This window comes from Setaria viridis, chromosome 3, assembly GCF_005286985.2.
Source record: "Setaria viridis chromosome 3, Setaria_viridis_v4.0, whole genome shotgun sequence".
Taxonomy (NCBI): domain Eukaryota; kingdom Viridiplantae; phylum Streptophyta; class Magnoliopsida; order Poales; family Poaceae; genus Setaria; species Setaria viridis.
In genome coordinates this window covers 46157126-46177050 of record NC_048265.2, presented here as the reverse complement: position 1 = coordinate 46177050, position 19925 = coordinate 46157126, and the positions used below count along the sequence as shown (strand labels likewise).

General features: G+C 44.9%; 4 protein-coding genes and 1 non-coding gene across 8 annotated transcripts; all 5 read left to right on the top strand.

Annotated features, from left to right (window-relative positions):
- The first annotated feature begins 204 nt into the window (after positions 1-204).
- On the top strand, positions 205-5105 carry LOC117848381 (diacylglycerol kinase 1). Of its 3 annotated transcripts, none has more exons than XM_034729759.2 (8): positions 207-389; positions 813-1951; positions 2323-2689; positions 2770-2846; positions 3756-3875; positions 4129-4293; positions 4383-4520; positions 4605-5105. In XM_034729759.2, exons 2-8 carry the CDS (start codon positions 824-826, stop codon positions 4752-4754), a joined length of 2145 nt encoding a protein of 714 aa, XP_034585650.1. In that variant the 5' UTR covers positions 207-389; positions 813-823; the 3' UTR covers positions 4755-5105. The 3 variants fall into 3 exon arrangements, with proteins under 3 accessions (XP_072148996.1, XP_034585650.1, XP_034585651.1); XM_034729760.2 differs by lacking the exon at positions 207-389 and adding an exon at positions 442-596; XM_072292895.1 differs by lacking the exon at positions 4605-5105 and having other exon boundaries at positions 205-389; positions 4387-4504.
- Positions 5106-5244: 139 nt separating this feature from the next.
- Positions 5245-5317, top strand: TRNAK-CUU (transfer RNA lysine (anticodon CUU)). Its single transcript has one exon. It is a non-coding gene; the product is annotated as a tRNA-Lys (tRNA).
- Positions 5318-5497: 180 nt separating this feature from the next.
- LOC117848384 (probable inactive purple acid phosphatase 1) lies at positions 5498-8914 on the top strand. The gene is made up of 13 exons (XM_034729763.2): positions 5498-5645; positions 5732-5892; positions 6005-6096; positions 6191-6257; positions 6340-6462; positions 6562-6654; positions 6776-6905; positions 7012-7093; positions 7215-7347; positions 7444-7649; positions 7739-7864; positions 7953-8265; positions 8452-8914. Exons 2-13 carry the CDS (start codon positions 5740-5742, stop codon positions 8755-8757), a joined length of 1824 nt encoding a protein of 607 aa, XP_034585654.1. The 5' UTR covers positions 5498-5645; positions 5732-5739; the 3' UTR covers positions 8758-8914.
- A 153-nt stretch (positions 8915-9067) lies between these two features.
- Positions 9068-12751, top strand: LOC117848382 (probable inactive purple acid phosphatase 1). Of its 2 annotated transcripts, XM_034729762.2 has the most exons (13): positions 9068-9218; positions 9315-9508; positions 9607-9698; positions 9844-9910; positions 10002-10124; positions 10224-10316; positions 10516-10645; positions 10756-10837; positions 10945-11077; positions 11175-11380; positions 11464-11589; positions 11676-11985; positions 12191-12751. In XM_034729762.2, exons 2-13 carry the CDS (start codon positions 9335-9337, stop codon positions 12494-12496), a joined length of 1842 nt encoding a protein of 613 aa, XP_034585653.1. In that variant the 5' UTR covers positions 9068-9218; positions 9315-9334; the 3' UTR covers positions 12497-12751. The 2 variants fall into 2 exon arrangements, with proteins under 2 accessions (XP_034585653.1, XP_034585652.1); XM_034729761.2 differs by lacking the exon at positions 9068-9218 and having other exon boundaries at positions 9230-9508.
- A 1687-nt stretch (positions 12752-14438) lies between these two features.
- On the top strand, positions 14439-19376 carry LOC117849870 (uncharacterized). Its single transcript, XM_034731587.2, has 5 exons — positions 14439-14891; positions 15302-16203; positions 17906-18112; positions 18209-18345; positions 18425-19376. The coding sequence occupies exons 2-5, from the start codon at positions 15387-15389 to the stop codon at positions 19175-19177; spliced, it is 1914 nt and encodes a 637-aa protein (XP_034587478.1). The 5' UTR covers positions 14439-14891; positions 15302-15386; the 3' UTR covers positions 19178-19376.
- Positions 19377-19925: the final 549 nt, after the last annotated feature.

The window sequence follows — 19925 nt, the reverse complement described above, 5'->3', positions numbered from 1 at the left end:
AGGCATCCCGAATCGAGCCCGCAGGTTAATTACTCCCTCCCCACGTGCGATCCCGCGACCTCGCCCGTCGGATCCTCCCTCGACGGCCCTGATCCTTCCCTCGTGACGTGGCCCGAGACACCAGAGGCCAACACATCCGGCGTAATTCACTCGTAATTAGCACAACTTTAGCTTTAATTAATAATATTGTCTTGGTTACGGGCTCGGCTTTCGCCTTCCTTTCTCGCCGCAGGGAATCGAAAGACAGCGCAGCGAGGGGGAAGGGAGGGGGGAAAGGGCAGCAGCGCCGGCCACAGCGAGCGCGTTCGAGGATCAAAATGTGAGGGCGAGCCGGTGGGCTCTGATCGCCGATTCGGGAGCCGCCGCCTCTCCGCCGGTGCGCTGATCTCGTAAGATCTCTTCTCCCCCCGCTCTGTTCCCTGCAGAAATCGGAAGGTTCCGTTGTGCCTTTTTGGCTGCTCATTGCGGGCGCTACGGCGAGGCCAGGGATTAGGGTTTCGGGGGAGGAGGATTGGGGGTAGAACATGCGGGTTGATTCGAGTGAGTTTGGTTGAGGCCCTCTGTTTGATCAACCTGCGCTTGCGCTGATTCAATAGGTTGGTGCTATTGGAGGTGGGATTTCGGTTCTGGTTTATTAGGAAGCCACGGAATGGTCGCTTGCAGTTTCAGAACTCACACAACCCTGTGAAATTTAAAGCTAGTAGGCACCAAATAAATGTTTAGCATTGCAGGACCATCAGTCTCCACCCCAACCCACTGAATTCATCTCGGTTAATTAATTTGTCTCGTTGCCTGGTTTGTGGCTGGTGCAGGGACACACAAGATGCTGGATACTAGCTGGAGCGCCGTTTCGGCCTACGTGTCGGAGTATTGGTCCGTGATAATCGCCACCGCTGTGTTCGCTTGCGTTGGCGCAGCGACGATCTACTACACGGTGAACCAGCTGAACAAGAACATCAGCCTGAGCCTGATAAAGGCTCTCAAGGTCAGGGCGAAGCGGTACAAGAAATGGAAGGACAAGGTCCCCGCCGCGTCCCACGTCTGGAGGAAAGAAGTCGTCCCCCGCAGCAAAGGCCTGAAGTGCTGCGTGTGCCTGAAGTCAGTTTCGCCACGTCAGTACTCTGGGGGAACCATCCATCAGTGTGACATCTGCGGTGCCGCCGCGCATCCGAGCTGCTCGGGGAATGCGCACGAGGATTGCAAGTGTGTTTCTATGGCAGGTTTGAACCATGTCCTTCACCAGTGGGCTGTGCAGTGGATTGACACCGCGGATCACTCTGAGGAGGACTCTTTCTGTTGCTACTGCGACGAATCTTGCAATGGAGCTTTCCTCGCGGGGTATCCGATTTGGTACTGTATGTGGTGTCAGCGGCTCGTGCATGTTGATTGCCACACCAGCTTAGCCAAGGAAACTGGCGATATCTGTGACTTGGGACCATTGAAGCGGCTGATACTGTCACCTCTTTGTGTTAAGGAGCTTCACTGGACAGGTGCAGGAATTTTTAGTTCTATCACAAGCGGGGCTAATGAATTGGCTTCCACTGTCCGAGAGACGATTATGATTCGTAGAAAAAGGTACAAAAAGGGTACTGCATCTGCTGATTCAGATAGCTCTGGGGCTATTGAGCTACCATCTGATGCTGAAGGAGATTCACAGGAAGCAAATAGTGCAGCAAAGAGGAGGGATGATCAGGCAAACGGCAAACTCAATGAGGTACACCAAAGCTCTGAATCAGAGAAAGATAAACAACCTGTACCAGATAACACAGCTGCAACTAGTAGGTCAAATGGACAACGTAAGAATTCTCATGTACAGAACAGTCAGAAGTATGAAATTGTCAACGTGCCTTCTGATTCTAGGCCACTCCTCGTTTTCATTAACAAGAGAAGCGGTGCCCAGAGCGGTGATTCACTGAGACAGCGTCTGCAGATCCTTCTTAACCCTGTGCAGGTTGGTTTAGTTGCTTTAAGCTATTTAATCAGTTTTAAGTTATATAACTATTTTTTTATTTGCTCTGATTTCTGGTACATCTAGCACACCATCCAATTTTTTGGGAGCAGAGATTCATTATGATCTTGTGTGAATTTGCATGTATCTTTAGAGCTAGAAGTGGAAAGCTTGTATGTGCAGCATTAATAATTCCTTTTATACTTTATTTGCTTAAAACTTCGTACTGTGTGTGACCTTTTGTATATGATAAAGTTTGGCGCAAATTGATGAGTTAAATTCAGTTGTTGCTCCACCTTCCCTTTTTAATACAAACTTTATCTTTGTACAACTCAAGGCCACTTTCCATTATGATACTAACTCAATTTCATTAGGTTTTTGAGTTGAGCAAGCACCAAGGTCCAGAAGTTGGTTTAGCTTTGTTTCGGAAGGTAACACACTTCAGAGTTCTTGTATGTGGTGGAGATGGCACTGCTGGTTGGGTTTTAGATGCCATTGAGAAACAGAAGTTTGAAGCTCCGCCTCCTGTAGCCATCCTTCCAGCTGGTACTGGTAATGATCTTGCGAGGGTTCTGTGTTGGGGTGGTGGCCTTGGTGTTATTGAGAAGAGGGGAGGTCTATTCTCAGTTTTGCAAGATGTTGAGCACGCAGCAGTCACTGTTCTAGACAGATGGAAGATCACAATTAAGGACAACCAAGGAAAGCTTATGGCACCACCAAAATTTATGAACAACTACTTTGGTATGTCCGTGCAACTACTTAGCTTGGATCATATTAGATTTTTGCATGGTCAAATAACTGTAACACTGATGCTTTTTCAGGGGTTGGTTGCGATGCAAAGGTTGCCTTAGATATCCACAATTTGAGGGAAGAAAACCCTGAGCGGTTTTATAGCCAGGTAACACCAGCTTGCTTGCTCCCTAACCCCTGTTATGTGCATTATTCCCTGACTATTTTCTTGTTTCAATTTGGTGGTGGACCTGTGTGCTGCAGTTCCTAAATGATAATGCATGATTTGTGCCAGTTTTAGTATATTTTCCAAGGTTGCTGAAATTGCTAAACATTTGGAACGAGTAAAACAGCAAACCAACTAACTGATCTAATCACTTTCCTAATTCTTATCTCTCCACATCATCACGTGCAGGATAGATGGGCTGGCCCTCTGTGGCCACCCATAACATTTTCAGCTTATCTTGGACTAAATTTATGCTTTTGAAAATTGGGACAATGTTATGAGTAGCACAAGGCAATACATACAAGCTTCAAGATGCTGAACTTCTGTACATATTGTATGATGTATATCTTTATAAAGCATAAGATATATTATGTATCAAGTGCATATGGATATGTTTTTAAACTTGGTTGGAGCCTGGAGGGAAATAAATCTCCTTTTAACATGATGTTGATGATAACTGTGCCTACATAATTATTAGGATGGGGAGTTGGACATTCAACATCAGCTCCTGTTGCAAGCATCCGTATAACCTAGATTCTGGGATGATCTGTGGACGGTTGAATTGCAAAGTACTGTGCGGTAGCACATTGATCTGAAAATATATTCTAGCTGTAGTGTGAAATTGGTGAAAGAAACAAATTGATGCATACTCACTCAACAATTTATCTTATTTATCTGTTTCTTTGCTCACCTTTTTCAAACTTATGTTTGCCTTACTAATAATTGCTATACTGCAATGTTTCCATGCATTTTATACTTAGCAATGTTTCACTCTATTCTACATGCATCATTCTGCGTCTATAGTTTTAAAGTGTTTTCTTTAGCACTGATAGGGTATATGTACTTTTGTAGTTTATGAACAAGGTGCTTTATGCAAGAGAGGGAGCAAAGAATATCATGGATAACACATTTGATTATTTTCCTTGGGATGTCAAACTTGAGATAGATGGATCCAAAATTGATATTCCTCAGGTAAGTGCACCACGTCTCCTCTGCTCTTTTTCCTTTTCAAAGTAAGCACATAATTTTGACTGGCATATCTGCAAAATAGAATGCTAAGAGCCCCTTTATGCACATTAGTGATGAATTGTTTAGTTAAGATAGGTACTACACCTTGATGGTTCACCTCTTGAAGAAACTTTAGCAGGCTTACACCTTTGGATGCATTAGAGAAGAATCTTTGGTTAGCCTATGTAACCTTATTCTTTTGTTCCTTTAATTGCAGGACTCTGAAGGTATCCTTGTTGCCAATATCCGAAGCTACATGGGAGGGGTTGACCTATGGAAGAATGAGGATGATTGCTCCGACGCTTACCTTCCTCAATCCATGCATGACAAGAAGCTGGAAGTTGTTAGCTTCACAGGAATGCTGCATCTCGGAAGGCTGCAGGTACAGGAGAAGATTGCCTTTAGATTCTGGACCTCTCGTTGTTGGCTGTTTGGTACAAACTGGACATCTAATGGGTAATCTTGTTCTAGGTAGGGCTTTCTCGTGCGAAAAGATTAGCTCAAGGTCATCATATAAAGATTGAAATCAGTATTAAAATGCCAATCCAAGTGGATGGAGAACCTTGGTCTCAGGAGCCGTGCACCATAGAAGTTTCTCATCATAACCAGGTTCCCCTCTCTGTCTCCTTTAGCTTGTCAGTTTAACCGCTTCCCCCTTCTCCCCTGACTTACAGCAAAGTCCTTCTTCTGCAGGCCTTCATGCTGAAGAGAGTTTCCGAAGAACCTCTTGGTCATGCCGCTTCCGTCATGGCCGACATCCTGGAAAATGCTGAGAACAGCGGCATCATTTCAGCCTTGCAGAAGAGGACTCTGCTCCAGGAGATAGCATCTAGGCTCTTGTAGGACAGTACTAACGGTCCGCTTGTAGTTGTGTAGCTCACCCTATAGCATGTTCTCTTGTTTTTCAGCTGCCAGAGGCTTTCCTTCCAGGCTAGTAGTGAACTATGCCTGGACGTTTGTACATACAAGTCATGGCATTTTACGCCTGATTTGGATTGTGCTGTGTATAATTTCGTGTAAAATTTTGTATGCCCTATTGGGATGAGCATAGTTGGTCAGGGCACTGCCAGAGCATGGTACGCACTCAGTACTCAGTACTCTGTTGCCCTTGGTGAGTCTAGATAACGTGTTTTTTTCATTTTTGTTGATTGTTGAAAGTTCAAACTAATGTTGATCTCTGGGTTTTTATTTTCATTTTTGCACAAATTTTGCAGAGTTGTTCTCTCTTGGTTGTACTATGCATCTATGCCCATTATTGGAGATAACGGCCAGCATTTTACATTTTGGCAATTTTGTCGTGCTTGTAAAAACGTTAATCCAGCTGGACAAGCAAGCCCGTCTAGCTCAGTCGGTAGAGCGCAAGGCTCTTAACCTTGTGGTCGTGGGTTCGAGCCCCACGGTGGGCGTTCTATTTTTATTTAACCTTCACTTTTTATTTTTGGTTTGCTCATTTGCTCCCTGTTAGCTCAAGTCATGTTCTTGGTCTCCAGAAGACCAAAACAATGTCACAAAAAATTCTTGGTTTCATTTTGCAGCCAACAGATTCATCAACTCATCGCTTATCTTGTCCAAAGTCCAAACTGGCAAGCTCGTACCTCCAACTGTGCCCACTTGTTGGCTAGTGGCTGAGAGTCTGAGATGCCGGCCTGTGTTGGCGGCTTCCAATGTCCATTTGAGCTTGATCACCATTTCTTTACTCCCCACCTGCGCAAAAGCTGCTTCTCGAAGTGATCAGTCAGCCAATGCTTCCTTATTTCCTTGTTTAATCCAGTTGAGTTCTTCAACCCCTCTCGGAATCTGATTCGGGCTGTGCACTCCAGGAACGGCAATGGGGCTCCTGGTGGCCCTCTGGGTGGTTCTCGCACACGTTCTAACCTGCGCCGGCGAGCAGCCGCTGTCGAGGATCGCCATCCGGAAGGCGACGGCCGCCGTCGTTGATTCGGCCAGCGTCGAGGCTCACCCCACGGTCCTTGGCCTCAAGGTCTCTCTGCTCGATCATGCTTGTTCAGCTTTTTCTTCAGTAACAGCGTATGCATCGAGCAGGTCTTGATCACTCCCATTTTTTCTTTTTGATGATGATGCTTGTGTTTCAGGGCCAGAGCAGTGATTGGGTTGTCGTCGAATTCTCCCACCCGAACCCCTCCAACGACGATTGGATCGGGGTCTTCTCTCCTTCAGGCTTCAGGTGAGCTGCATCTATGAAACGTGCTTTGTCCACCCTTTTTCCTAAGGATTTCTTCAGAGGATGATATTTCATTTTCTTCTCTTCACATTCTCAGCTCTGAAATCTGCCAGCCTGAAAACTGGATGGACCTCCCGCCCTTTCTGTGTACCGCACCGATAAAGGTCATCGGTACAGCTCTTACATCTTATTGCATTGCATGACATGGATCAGGTACTGAATTTTTGGTGAGCTACTGACCTGCAGTTCCAGTATGCGAACTTCACGAATGATGCCTACAACAAGAGTGGGAAGGGGTCCTTGAGGCTGCAGCTGATCAACCAGAGAGCGGACTTCGCCTTTGCGCTCTTCTCTGGAGGCCTCTCAGCTGTAAGACTTCAGCATGACTTCTCAAATTTTTGCGTGCAATGTACTGACAATAAAAAATTCGGATGGTATTTTCTGATGAACTGTTTTGCACTGTGATAGCCGAAGCTGATTGCTGTCTCAAACAAAGTGACGTTTGAAAATCCAAAGGCGCCCGTCTACCCTCGGTTGGCACAAGGGAAATCTTGGAATGAAGTGAGCCTAAACTTTTTTTTACTGTTTTTGCAATCCAATGCACGAAACATGATTGTTTGTCAGCCTGTGCATTTTCACAAATCTCTCTGGTTTAGTTATTAGATTTTTAATGTCATGGTAGATGACAGTCACCTGGACAAGTGGATACAACATCAAGGAGGCAATGCCATTCGTGGAATGGGGCCCTAAAGGCGGACATCAAATGCTTTCACCTGCTGAAACTTTCACATTTGGAAGAAATAGCATGTGTGGTACGTCTGTCAATTGACATTTCAAATTTACAAATGATTGCTTGAATGCAGTGACGACTGACGAATATAGGATGTCTGCATTTCGTTGCATAACTTCTTACTGAAGGTTCACCAGCACGAACTGTCGGATGGCGTGATCCTGGTTATATTCATACAAGTTTCTTGAAGGAGTTGTGGCCTGATGCATTGTATGTGATTTGCATTGACTTTCAATCAGCATCCCTTTATGGGTTTTCTTTCCTTAAATATAATCTGAATACTTGGTCACAAATAAGGGCAGTCATTTTAATCTTCTCGGTCATGTTGCAGATACACTTATAGGCTTGGTCACAGGCTATCAGATGGTACTCACATTTGGAGCAAGTCTTACAGCTTCCGCGCATCACCTTATCCCGGACAAGATTCTTTGCAACGTGTCGTGATCTTCGGGGACATGGGAAAGGTGTGGTTCTTTTCAGATTTGGCCATTTGGGCAAGATTGTTTGCATGGTTTCGTTTCAGTTTCATTCAGTACTATTTAACCTATCTACTAGTTCAGGCAGAGGAAGATGGTTCGGATGAGTATGGTAACTACGAGAAAGCCTCCCTGAATACCACCAAACAGATCATCAATGACTTGGAGAACATCGACATGGTCATCCACATTGGAGATCTTTCTTATGCAAATGGCTATTTGTCCCAGTGGGATCAGTTTACAGCGCAGATAGAACCAATTGCTTCAACTGTTCCATACATGATTGGCAGGTCAGTTCAGTCCATTTTTTTCAGAAAACTTTCATGAAATTGCACATAAGGTGATGACAGGAAGTATACGATCCTTGTCTGAACTTCAGTGGTAATCATGAGAGAGACTGGCCTGACACCGGATCATTCTATGGATACAACGATTCCGGTGGCGAATGTGGTGTTCCTGCTCAGACTATGTTCTATGTTCCTGCCGAGAACAGGGCAAAATTCTGGTAACTAATAATGCAAAAACCTAAAACCATCATTGGTTAAGTTAAATTCTGACATGTACTATTGTCAAAAACAATTGTGACCCTCCAGGTACTCGACGGACTACGGCATGTTCAGATTCTGCATAGCTCACACTGAAGAGGACTGGAGGCCAGGAACTGAGCAGTACAAGTTCATCGAGCACTGCTTGTCGTCGGTCGACAGGCAGAAGCAGCCATGGCTCATCTTCCTCGCACACCGGGTTCTCGGGTACTCATCAGCCAGCTGGTACGAGATCATGATGGGGTCATATGGTGAGCCGATGGGCCGAGAAGGGCTCCAAGATCTTTGGCAGAAGTACAAGGTTGACCTAGCGGTTTTCGGCCACATTCACAACTATGAGCGCACCTGCCCCATCTATCAGGCAAGCCTAACTTTTTATGTCCGTTTCAGAAACTATATTGCTGAAACCAAATGCACATTCTGTTCACCAAATTATAATAATGTTACATAAGAAGATAACCCATTTGCCGGATTTGCTACAGTCAATTACTCTTGAGTAGTAAATTCATTCACAAAATAATTAGCACGACACCTTCTCTGTCTGCAGAATCGGTGTGTCCAGGATGGGTCTAACCATTACAGCGGGCGGTTCAACGCGACGACCCATGTCGTCGTCGGTGGCGGCGGCGCGAGCCTCTCTCCGTTCAGAGCCACCGTGCCGTACTGGAGCTTCTTCAGGGACATGGACTTCGGGTTCGTCAAGCTCACGGCGCTCAACAGTTCGTTCCTCCTGTTCGAGTACAAGAAGAGCCGTGATGGCAACGTGTATGACCACTTCACCATCTCGCGCGACTACCCAGACGTCATGGCCTGCTCCGTAGACAACTGCCCCCGGACCACCATGGCTGTTTGAGCAAACTCTGAAATCCAGAAGGCATGTTCAGTCTTCTTTTTACCATTTTGATTTGACCTTTAGGCGGTTAAGCCTTGTATTTGCCGTTGTTGTCTGCTGCCCTCTGTAAAAAAAAATTTCTCATTGAGATTATTATATAAGCACTTTTAATCTGTAATTATCGTGCCTTAATTCGTTTTGGCCTGAACAATAATGCAGAGTCCACACTGGATCACAACTGCACTGCTCACTGACAGAGTCAACCTCTGCATCTCGTGGCGTTCAGTTGGACACGCCACTTTGCTACCGGGAATATTCTCCTCGTGCACTCCTCAATGATTGGATATACACTCCAAGACTATGTGGCAACTTTTTTGGCCAGTCCTGCTGCACTGTTCGCCATCGTCGGCGGCCGGGGCGGCGTCATCAAGTCGCTGCCTTATTTTCGTGGGAGAATTGCTGCAAGTGGTTAGGGAATTCAGGTTGGTGTCGTATCCTAGGCTGTTCTCCTTTTTTCCCCCTTTTCTTGGAGGGGTTCTTGGAGCTGCGGTTTACAGTCGCAGCTAGGAAATCTTCAGGGCTGTGAAGGAGGAGCGGCATGAGGCTTCTGCTGTGGGCGGCCGCCGCGTGGCTGGCCGTCTGCGCCGCGGCGCACCCCGGCAGAGGCGCCGGCGGGGAGCAGCCGCTGTCGATGATCGCGGTGGAGATGACGGTCCACGCCGTCGACGGCGCGGCGCGCGTCAAGGCGTCCCCTTTGGTTCTTGGCCTGACGGTGAGCCCCGATGTGTCCCCCCTGGCTCTGACTAATGCTGTTTGGCAGTTGCAGGTTCATGGGTTCCTTCCTGATTGACATGGGTTGTGATGATGCAGGGTGAGAACAGTGAGTGGGTGGATGTGGAGTTCTTCCATCCGAACCCATCTGACGACGATTGGATCGGTGTGTTCTCTCCTGCGAATTTCAGGTAACAGTGTTGGTGTCTTACATGTAAGCAAATTCATTGGATCAGAACAAACTCAACCTAATGGGGATAAATGTGCCTTTTAATGTTACCTGCAAAGGGCAAGATTTTGATCTGATGTTTCTTGTTTGGGCATTATCACTGTCAGTGCTGCAATCTGTGAGCCTGAGAACAAGAGGCAGTATCCCCCAGTCTTATGCACTGCGCCTATTAAGGTTCGCATGCGACCTGTTCAGTTTGTTCTCACTTTCTGAATGCGTTTTGTTTTAAACCCTGACTGATTCCACCCCCATTTCTGCATTCCAGTACCAACTTGCAAACTTCAAAAATGATGGGTACAGTAAGACTGGAAAGGGATCTTTGAAGCTTCAGTTGATCAACCAGAGGGAAGATTTCTCATTCGCGCTTTTTTCTGGAGGCCTCTTGGCGGTAAGTGGAAAGAACTACATCCTCCAACTTCCAGTATTATTCTGAAGATGCATTCCTTCATGTTCTCGATCTGAAAAAGGAAATACACGCCTGTACCAGCCCAAGCTGATTGCTGTCTCCAACAAAGTGGCATTTGTGAATCCAAAGGCACCAGTGTACCCGCGTTTGGCGCAAGGGAAGTCTTGGAATGAAGTAAGCTTTCCTGTCATCCCATGACTGTGATAATCGTTTCAGTTGTATGGATCCTAGAAAACGGTGTGGTTTTTCAGTAATTACTGTAACATTTGGTTCCCAGCTCCGCTCTGACTCAACACAGATAACATACACCTTGGAAATTAACTGTAGTCACAAACCTAAAAATGTGATGGAATTATTATTGTTATTATTGCAGATGACAGTCACTTGGACAAGTGGCTACGACATTACAGAAGCAGTTCCTTTTGTTGAATGGGGTGAGAAAGGAGGACGCCGGTTTCTTGCACCAGCTGGTACATTAACTTTTGACAAAAATAGCATGTGTGGTAAGTAATTATTTTCCTAATCTCCCTAGATAGGTGAACAAAGAAGCTTGTGAAAGTTCACAATTACAATGCCAATATATCTGTCTTTTCATTCTCACCTGCAAATGCAGGTGCACCGGCACGAACTGTTGGTTGGCGCCATCCTGGCTACATTCATACTAGCTACCTGAAGGATCTGTGGCCAGACTCACTGTATGTGTTCCGTCTTGCATATATATGTTTAAACATTTCCTTTAACCTGTTCTGGAACTGTGACTGATCCAGCTGCTAAGCAACATGTTGATTTGCAAAATATTCAGGTACACCTACAGGCTTGGCCATAGGCTAATGAACGGTACCCGTATCTGGAGCAAGTCATACAGCTTCAAAGCATCGCCTTACCCTGGACAAGATTCTTTGCAACGAGTTGTCATATTTGGGGACATGGGAAAGGTAGATGTTTTATTCGATTTCTATTGCACTTTTGGCCAAACAACAATTTGGTATTCCTTTGCAAGTGTACTAATCTTATTCTAACAAATTTCTTCAGGCAGAAGCAGATGGTTCCAACGAGTACAACAACTACCAACCAGGATCACTGAACACTACTTACCAAATTATCAGAGACTTGGAAAACATTGACATGGTGGTCCACATTGGGGATATTTCCTACGCGAATGGGTATTTGTCACAGTGGGATCAGTTCACCGCACAGGTCGAGCCAATTGCTTCGACGGTGCCATACATGATTGGAAGGTCAGTTTGAGTGCCTCATTTCAGTACTTCCATATGTTCTTCCTCCCTTGTATTCATGATCAAATGAATGGGCGTTTCTGCAGTGGTAATCATGAACGGGATTGGCCTGGAACTGGATCATTCTATGGGAACCTCGACTCTGGTGGAGAATGCGGTGTTCCTGCTCAAACCATGTTCTACACTCCTGCTGAGAACCGTGCAAAATTCTGGTAGCTGTAGTAGCTCAGTAACGCCACAACAGTCTCTTCAGACACCATTTCCTAGTTTTACTTACGGAACTGTTGTTCTTCTTCAGGTACGCGACGGATTACGGCATGTTCAGGTTCTGCATTGCTCACACAGAAGAGGACTGGAGGCCGGGGACCGAGCAGTACAAGTTCATCGAGCAATGCCTGTCGTCTGTCGACAGGCAGAAGCAGCCATGGCTCATCTTCCTTGCGCACCGTGTTCTTGGGTACTCCTCCTGCGCCTACTATGGATTGGAAGGCACGTTCGAGGAACCAATGGGGCGGGAAGGCTTGCAGGAGCTCTGGCAGAAGTACAAGGTCGATCTCGCCTTCTATGGCCACGTCCACAACTATGAAAGGACATGCCCAGTCTACCAGGTGCGCCTTCAGTTACCATTCACATTTGCATCAGATCAAATCATCAAACGGTAGTTTGTATGTAATTCTTGCACTACATTGTCTGGCGTCTGATAAGTCTGTATCGCTGGCAACCCTACAGTGAAACACAACTGTATGCAACCTGAAACTTAGATTCCCAGTTACAGCATTCCACACACTGACTGAAACCTCTGAATTTTTGCAGAGCCAATGCATCGTCAACGCATCGGACCACTACAGCGGCCCGTTCCAGGCGACGACGCACGTGGTCGTCGGCGGCGGAGGAGCCAGCCTCACGGAGTTCACAACCTCGAAGGTCCAATGGAGCCACTTCACCGACTTCGACCATGGCTTCGTCAAGCTCACGGCCTTCAACCATTCGTCCCTGCTGTTCGAGTACAAGAAGAGCCGCGACGGCAACGTGTACGACCATTTCACGATCTCGCGCGATTACAGGGACATCCTCGCTTGCTCCGTCGACAACTGCCCCAGGACTACACTGGCTTCCTGAAGTTCCAGTAGTTTTCAGACAGGGGATTCAGTTCATGAGGTCTTTCGGGGCAATTTAGTTGCTGTACATACATAGTTATTTTTTTTTTGGAGTGCACCAATAAGTGAGGCATTTTCTTTCCTGCATGTCTGCATTATTTTGTTGTGCCAGCAGGTGAAATTGTGAGTGCCTTTTTGTTCTTACCCAACCGTAAATAAGTTGTAAATCGAGGAAAAATTTATCGTTGTAAATAAAAATTGTTTGCTAGAAGAATCATTCCTACTGTTCAGTCAAAAAACAAGGAGGAAAATTCAGGAAAATTTCCACTTGGACTAGGAATCTACTTTTTGGTCAGCTGCCATGTATATGAGTTCCGTGTGTCTTTTTCTCTAGGTTTGCGCCAAACCTTCGTTTGGCAGTACCTCTAGGTTTGCGCCAAATCTTCGTTTGGCAGCATCTCTGAAGTCTGAACCTGCTTGTGTTTGCTGGCTACAGTATGTGTGATGTACAACAAAACCTATGTGTGGGCCAAATGAAAACCTGACCCAATCTTGTTTTGTGAGGAGGGGGGAAATTCCAGCTATGAAAAAGCTCCAACAAAGTGAAAATTACACACAGAAAAAAAAAGCCCCATTGGTTGGCCGGTTAACGTTTCCAAGAGATGCTTTTCCCCGTGCAAAATGACATCGTCCATCACCATCAGATGTTCCTCTCTTCTCATCAGACGTTCCCTACCAAGCATTGTTTAACTAACCCTGTGCAAATCTGAGCCCTCCTGGTTTTTGCAAAGCTTACACGCACAATTACACGTACGTACACAAACATTTGCTTACATGCATAAAAGAAGAGGAACTTAGGAAAAAAAAAATAAAGATCCACTGTATACATCATTTTCACAATATTAGGCTAACTTTTTGTCGTACAAAACAAATGTTTATGTGATCCTACCATACACAATGTCGCGTTTGGCATGCATGAATTATGGATGGGCTTAACATTGGAATGTGTATGTTCACGTAACCATCAAATCTTTTTTTTCCCCACAACATTTAAATAGAGGTAGCATAGGTACTATCAAACCTACTAGTCGATGTGGACATGAACCCTATGAGTGAGATGTGGACTTAAATTCTTAAAATATGAAGTTGAGTTCATAAGCATTCATATCATGCAATGAACAATAGTGAGGGGGCAAAAAGAAAAAAAATCAAAGTCCAAGTGCAGCTGACCATACCATACATCAGGCAAGATGTGGGCCTGCACACATCCATGAAATCCAAGAGCTGAAACCACAGGGCAGGACACATCGACGGCTGGGATGGAAGACGATTAACTTTTGCTTTGGCAATGATGTAAAGGCTAAGCATCTCTTTTTGCCTGTTCCCCGGAAAACAAAGAGCAGTCCTTGAACACTGTACACAAGGGCCGGCCATCATTGAAAGGAGAAAAAGGGTCAATTCAATAGATAGATAATTACATGAAAAAACTCAGTGATGATTTAAGAAGCTTTGTTCTTCTACTTTTTTTTTCGTGCATTGATGGAAAAGATTGTGGGCATCCTCTAATTACTCAAAAAATGGTAGTAATTAATGTTTCGGAGAGGCAAATTAGCAAGAAGTTAAGAGCTGGTGCCAATTCAAACAATCTCAACACACATACATTCTAAAAGATGCACGCAAATTTACCTCCTCATTTGACAACTCTACTCGCAGAGAGATTCATCAAATGACAAAATCCGTTATTCACCCGTTTTATGCCGATGAAAAGTAAGCAAAAGGAAGATGGACATGTCTCACAACTTTTTGTGTGACCAATTGTGTGGTGTCATGTAAATGTTTTTTTTTCTTCCAACGGTACACCATTTATGCATTTATACATGGCTCAAAAATTAACTGGATTCCAGCAATTTCGCTTCCATTTTAAATTCCCTTTATTGTGATGTCGTGGTCCTGTGCCTGGTGGTTTGGCTCCTCGGGATGTTCTTCTTGCCTCCTCCAGACCAAACCCCAAACCCAAGCACCCCATATCCCACCAAATGCCTGCTGCCCAATGATGGCTGCTGCTCCCATCCTGCTCTAGAAGTCTAGCTCCACCACTCCACCCTCCTTGTCGCCGCATTGTGGAGCCGGCGGCGGCCGCGGGCGAGGGCGCCTTGTCCTCTCCCCTTCTTGGAGGCAACGGCGGCCGGTGAGGGCGTCTTATCCTCTCCTCTTCTTGGGGGCAACGGTGGCCGGCGAGGGCGCCATATCCTCTCCCTTCTTGGAGCCGGCGGCGGCCGCGGGCGAGCCAGGCAAATTTCAATCTTTCCTTCTGAGTCTCCCCTCCCTCTTCCGGATCTTCGGTCCGCCTCCGGCGGCTGCCCTCAGTCGTTCCGGTGGACCGGAGATCCGCCTGGAGGTGGAGGATTGGATTTTTGGTGAGTCTTGCTTGATTGAATGGATTATTCTAGAGGCTCGTTTCTTTGCTGTGGATGAGAGCAGTCAAATCCAAATCTTTCTGCGTGCCTCTGCGTCCAGTTGGTTGTGGATTTTTGTGCTACGTGTGCGTGGTGCACAGCTAATGTAACCCATCCATCCATGGTTCGGTTCGATTAGGCTCTTCATTTTGCCAAACTCGCTAGATCGATAGCCGTTGACAAATTAGGGACTTCTAGGTACCAATGATGCGAGTGTTCAACTGAAACCAATGTTTTGGGTGTTCAACTGAAACCAATGTTATTAGAGAGGCTAGCATCTGCCAGGGTTATACCTTTCTCATTAGTCTTTGAAATGTTTAAGCCTTATGCTTATTATGTTATTATAGTCTAATAAGGTTTTCTTCATGTAGGATTGTTCAAGAATATTGAGCTGTGGAGATGAAGAGCCTTCAGTGCTTCTGTTGAAGAATTAGGGTGAGTCTTTGACTTTTCCAGATGGACAAGCAGAGCAACCCCAAGAATGGGGAAGTGGAGAACAATGTGTTTCGCAGGATGATACTTAATCAGTTTGCTGGGGACATCGGTTTCGATGAGGAGAATGTGCCTTGCAATACACCAAGAAACTCTGTTCACTCCACATTTGGTCGCTCATCAGGCAGGGCTGTTGCTTCTACTAGCGGCAGCCACAACACTGATTCAGTGAGCCCAGGCGAGTACCTGAATGATCCTGGATCCATACTGAGTTTGCAACCTTGGATCTTTAAGAGAAGCGGCTCACAGAACAGTGAGGAAAGGATGCATGCTAGTGGCAGCAGGGCATTCGGTTCAGGCAAAAATCTGGCAAATTGCTTTCGAGATGCTCAAGCTGTCGAAGTCTGTGCAAGGAGCCCTGGTGTTGGTTCTGGACCTGGAAGGGGTTGTGGAGCTCTTAGGAGCAGAAGATCTCGTAGGAATTTGATGAAGCCACTTGTGCCGATGAACAACTCCTATGTTCCTCATCTTTACAGTGAGAACTTTGAAATTGAAGAATGCACATTTGCTCCAGTTCCTTCCCCAGCTTCTGCTAGGCCATTCATTGTGACAGATGGGAGAAGGATAATTAGTAAATCATGCTATGAGCCAGTACCTGTACCCTTTAATACTGGATTTGAGGAGGAGGAATGTAGAGGCACCTTAGTGATGCCAGGAAGCGTGATTGGGATCGCTTCTCTACCTGAGCTGAAGAAATTGAAACAGGAGGGCACAGATTCACACGCTGCAAGGCTTGGTCTGTCTAGTTCTCAGAGAAGTAGTAAATCATACGGACAAGCAGGTACTTTCTGCATCACCTCAATGTTGGCTATATAATTATTGAAGAGTAATTACATGCTTCAAATGATTTTCTTCCAAGATATTTTCCCTATCATATACTATATATCAAAGGGAAGTGAGTCAAATACTGCATTCCTTGGACATTTGGGCATCCTTATGTTTTATGATACCATCAACAACAACAACAACATAGTCTTTCAGTCCCAAGCAAGTTGGGGTAGGCTAGAGTTGAAACCCAACAAGAGCCACAAATCAGGGTTCGGGCACATGAATAGCTGTTTTCCAAGCACTCCTATCTAAGGCTAAATCTTTGGGTATATTCCATCCCTTCAAATCTCCTTTTATTGCCTCTTCCCATGTCAAGTTTGGTCTTCCTCTACCTCTCTTCACATTATTGTCACGCCTTAGGGTTCCACTACGCACCAGTGCCTCCGGAGGCCTTTGTTGGACATGTCCAAACCATCTCAGCCGGTGTTGGATAAGCTTTTCTTCAATTGGTGCTACCCCTAACCTATCACGTATATCCTCATTCCGCGTATGACCACAAATCCAACGCAATATACGCATTTCCGCAACACTTATCTGCTGGACATGTCGTCTTTTTGTAGGCCAACATTCTGCACCATACAACATTGCAGGTCTAATCGCCGTCCTATAAAACTTGCCTTTTAGCTTCAATGGAAATATTACAATTAAGTCTGTTTGGCATATAAAATTCATGTTTTATGATACCATGATAGGCGTAATTTATGAGGTCTGTTTGGCATGTCAATTAAGTCTGTCAATGAAGTTTAAAGTAAAAAACTAAATATTTCAAAAGAAGAGCTTAACTGCTAAGATAAATGGAAATATTACAATTAGACTGTAAGTTTTTTTAGACTTTTCACATAAGTAGTTGCATAGTCAAGTGTTCGGTGGTTATCTGAGCAAGTGAGGATCCAGTGATCCAGTCCTTTGTGCCATTTTTACCGGCACCAGCACCATCTTATATGAAACTTTCTTGAGCGCTCAACTTTCTTCTGTCATCTTTGTATTAAGTCAATTCTGACATCCATAATCATGTTATTCTAGTAGAGAGTTTGTGATGACTTGTGTGGAACTTCTGTTCCTTTTGACTGATGATCCTGAATCCTGATTGAATTCTCTTGTGATTTATTAATTGTTATGCCATACTCTTCACCAGTAAGTTTCAATATTAACATAATCTAAATATTGAAACAACGGTTCCAGCTTCCAAGACATTGCTAATTCTATGCTCACTGCACTGATCTCCACTGATTTACCATTCGCGTGGTCTTGTTTTTTGGAACTCTCCTTGTAATGTTAGATTATCAGTTCTGTGAGTTCCACTTTCTCATTCATATCGCTACTAGTGATTTCTGCACATACTTTCCTTTGGCCACATTGGTCACAACAGTTCTGTGGTCTAATTCCAGAGAACAACTATGCCATAGAACAAGATGCAGTTCTTTGTTTTATAGTTTGCTGTTCACATTAGGTTTTGTAGACACTCATATCTTCCAATAACCTCCTTCACTGTCCTGCCAATGACTGTAAATGAAGTAAAGCCTATCCGATAGTAGGTTATATTGAAGGGTGGGTTTTCTCCTTGAATGGCATGCTTCTTCATTGAATTCATGCCATTTTAAGCTTTTCTTCCGTTTAAAGCATTTTGCAAATCCTAATGCACATTTGATCTGCAGGTTTACGTGATCGATTGCTCCTATTCTCTACTGGGTTGAGCATCGGTATTCTATCGTCTTCTCTGTCAAACAAGAAGGAATTTGATACGTTGAAGGGCACACTGAAGCAAATGGAGAACTTGGTTCAGGATTTACAAGATGAGTTGGAGATGAAAGAGGGTTTAACTGTGAAAGAATTGCCTAATGAAAGTTCTGGCGAACATGATGGTAAAGTATCAACTGTTAAAAATTTTCTAAGGATATTTCACAACTTATTCAAAGCAAAAACTTATGTATATATGTCAATTTGTCTGCTGATAATAGATGATAATAGCAAAATACATGAAGTTGATCCGGAGCCAATGAGCAAAATCGAAGCTGAGCTTGAAGCCGAACTTGCGAGACTGGAACTAAATATCACCTCGAAACGTTTGGAAGAAGAAACATCTGACTTCAATGAGGTAATGATCTTTCGCAGAAACATTTCGCATACATCTGAAGTAGCCTACAATTCTTTTTACTGAAATTCCGCATGTGCAGGTTGACCAGGAGTTCATTGGTGACATTGTTTGTGGGGAACTGAAAGTTGATATGATCCCTCGCGACCTCACAGATTACAGCAGTGAAAGTGACCATGGCATGGACAGCAGAGAAAGTTCCCCCGATTACACACGTGGAGCAAACTATCCCGTCTCGCCAAGAGATCTCAGCATTCGTCTCCACAAGGTGATTCAACACAGGCTTGAAGATCGAATCAAGGAGCTTGAGTCAACACTTGCCCATAGACAGAAGCAGGCGCAACTGCAGATGATGGTGACCGATGGAATCTTCTCTGATCGAATCTGCTCAAACAGTGAGACGGGTTCTTCCAACCAGGAAAGTCCCATGTTCATACAAGAAACTAGCTCCATGGCAGAACCCTACTGTCTAAACCTATCTGGAGATGCACTAGAAGCATATGATGAAGCTTACGAGGAATTCATGAGAATTGCAGACTCCCCTTGCACCACAAGTACAAATGGGAAACCGCAGGTAACTGAAGATTACTTGGTGGACCGTGGCTTAATCTGGGGCATGGAGGAGGATAGCTCTAGGGATCTGAAAGAAGTGTCCACTTGGGAGCAAGTTCTGAAGAGTGTGGATCCTAGCAGAGCTCAAGAGAGTGATGTGGATGACGAAGATGAGACTGATGATGATAGTAAAGTGCTGATTCAGCAGATTGTAGAGAGAACTAAACAAGGTTCACCTGTACTCATTAACGCTCAAAAACTTCTGTTTTCTGTAGATCAATAGGTCGCTGGACTATACGGCATTGATTTTGAGATATGTCATGTAGTGTAAAATGATTGTTGAGGAAAGGGAAATATTGATTTTTTTTAAACCTTCTGGCGATGTATTTTTTGATCTGTGCTTCAACCTCTTTGAGGTCAGGCTCGCAGAATTCATAGTGAACACATGTTACAGAGGTGAAGTTAGCATATTCAGTTGCTAACCCCGTACGATGTCTTCATGTAGAATTCCCAGGTGACCTCACTGAAATTGCTGCAAACTCTCCCAACTCCTCTACTAGAGGGGCTAGTTTTCGACGAACGATTTCATGTGGTCATGTTGTAGAGTTCGGTGCATCCCTCGATGGTCAATGTATTACCATCGTCACCATTGGTCTCGTCTGCTTCACCCCAGGCATTGGTCTTGTCTGCTTACAAAGTACAGAGCAAATTTAATTACCATCTTTCGCTTCACAGATACGGTTCAATTGTAGATGTCAAAGATCTTGACACGCCCAGGATGGCCATCAATGTTTGCATCAGCGGATTGGAGTAACTCCATTGGATAGCAGCAACATTCCTTAGAGCAGTCCCAATCAGGGCTCACAATGACTGCAAAAATCTAGATGCAGAAGACGTATACAACTATGAAATTAGTTGACTGTATGCTGTATAGCAGAAAGAAACCCATGTAAGGCCTTGTTCCGTTGGACAGAACAGGGGTTGTTAGGGAATATAGTTCATTCCCCTTTCAAGCAAGGGTTAAAAGGCGA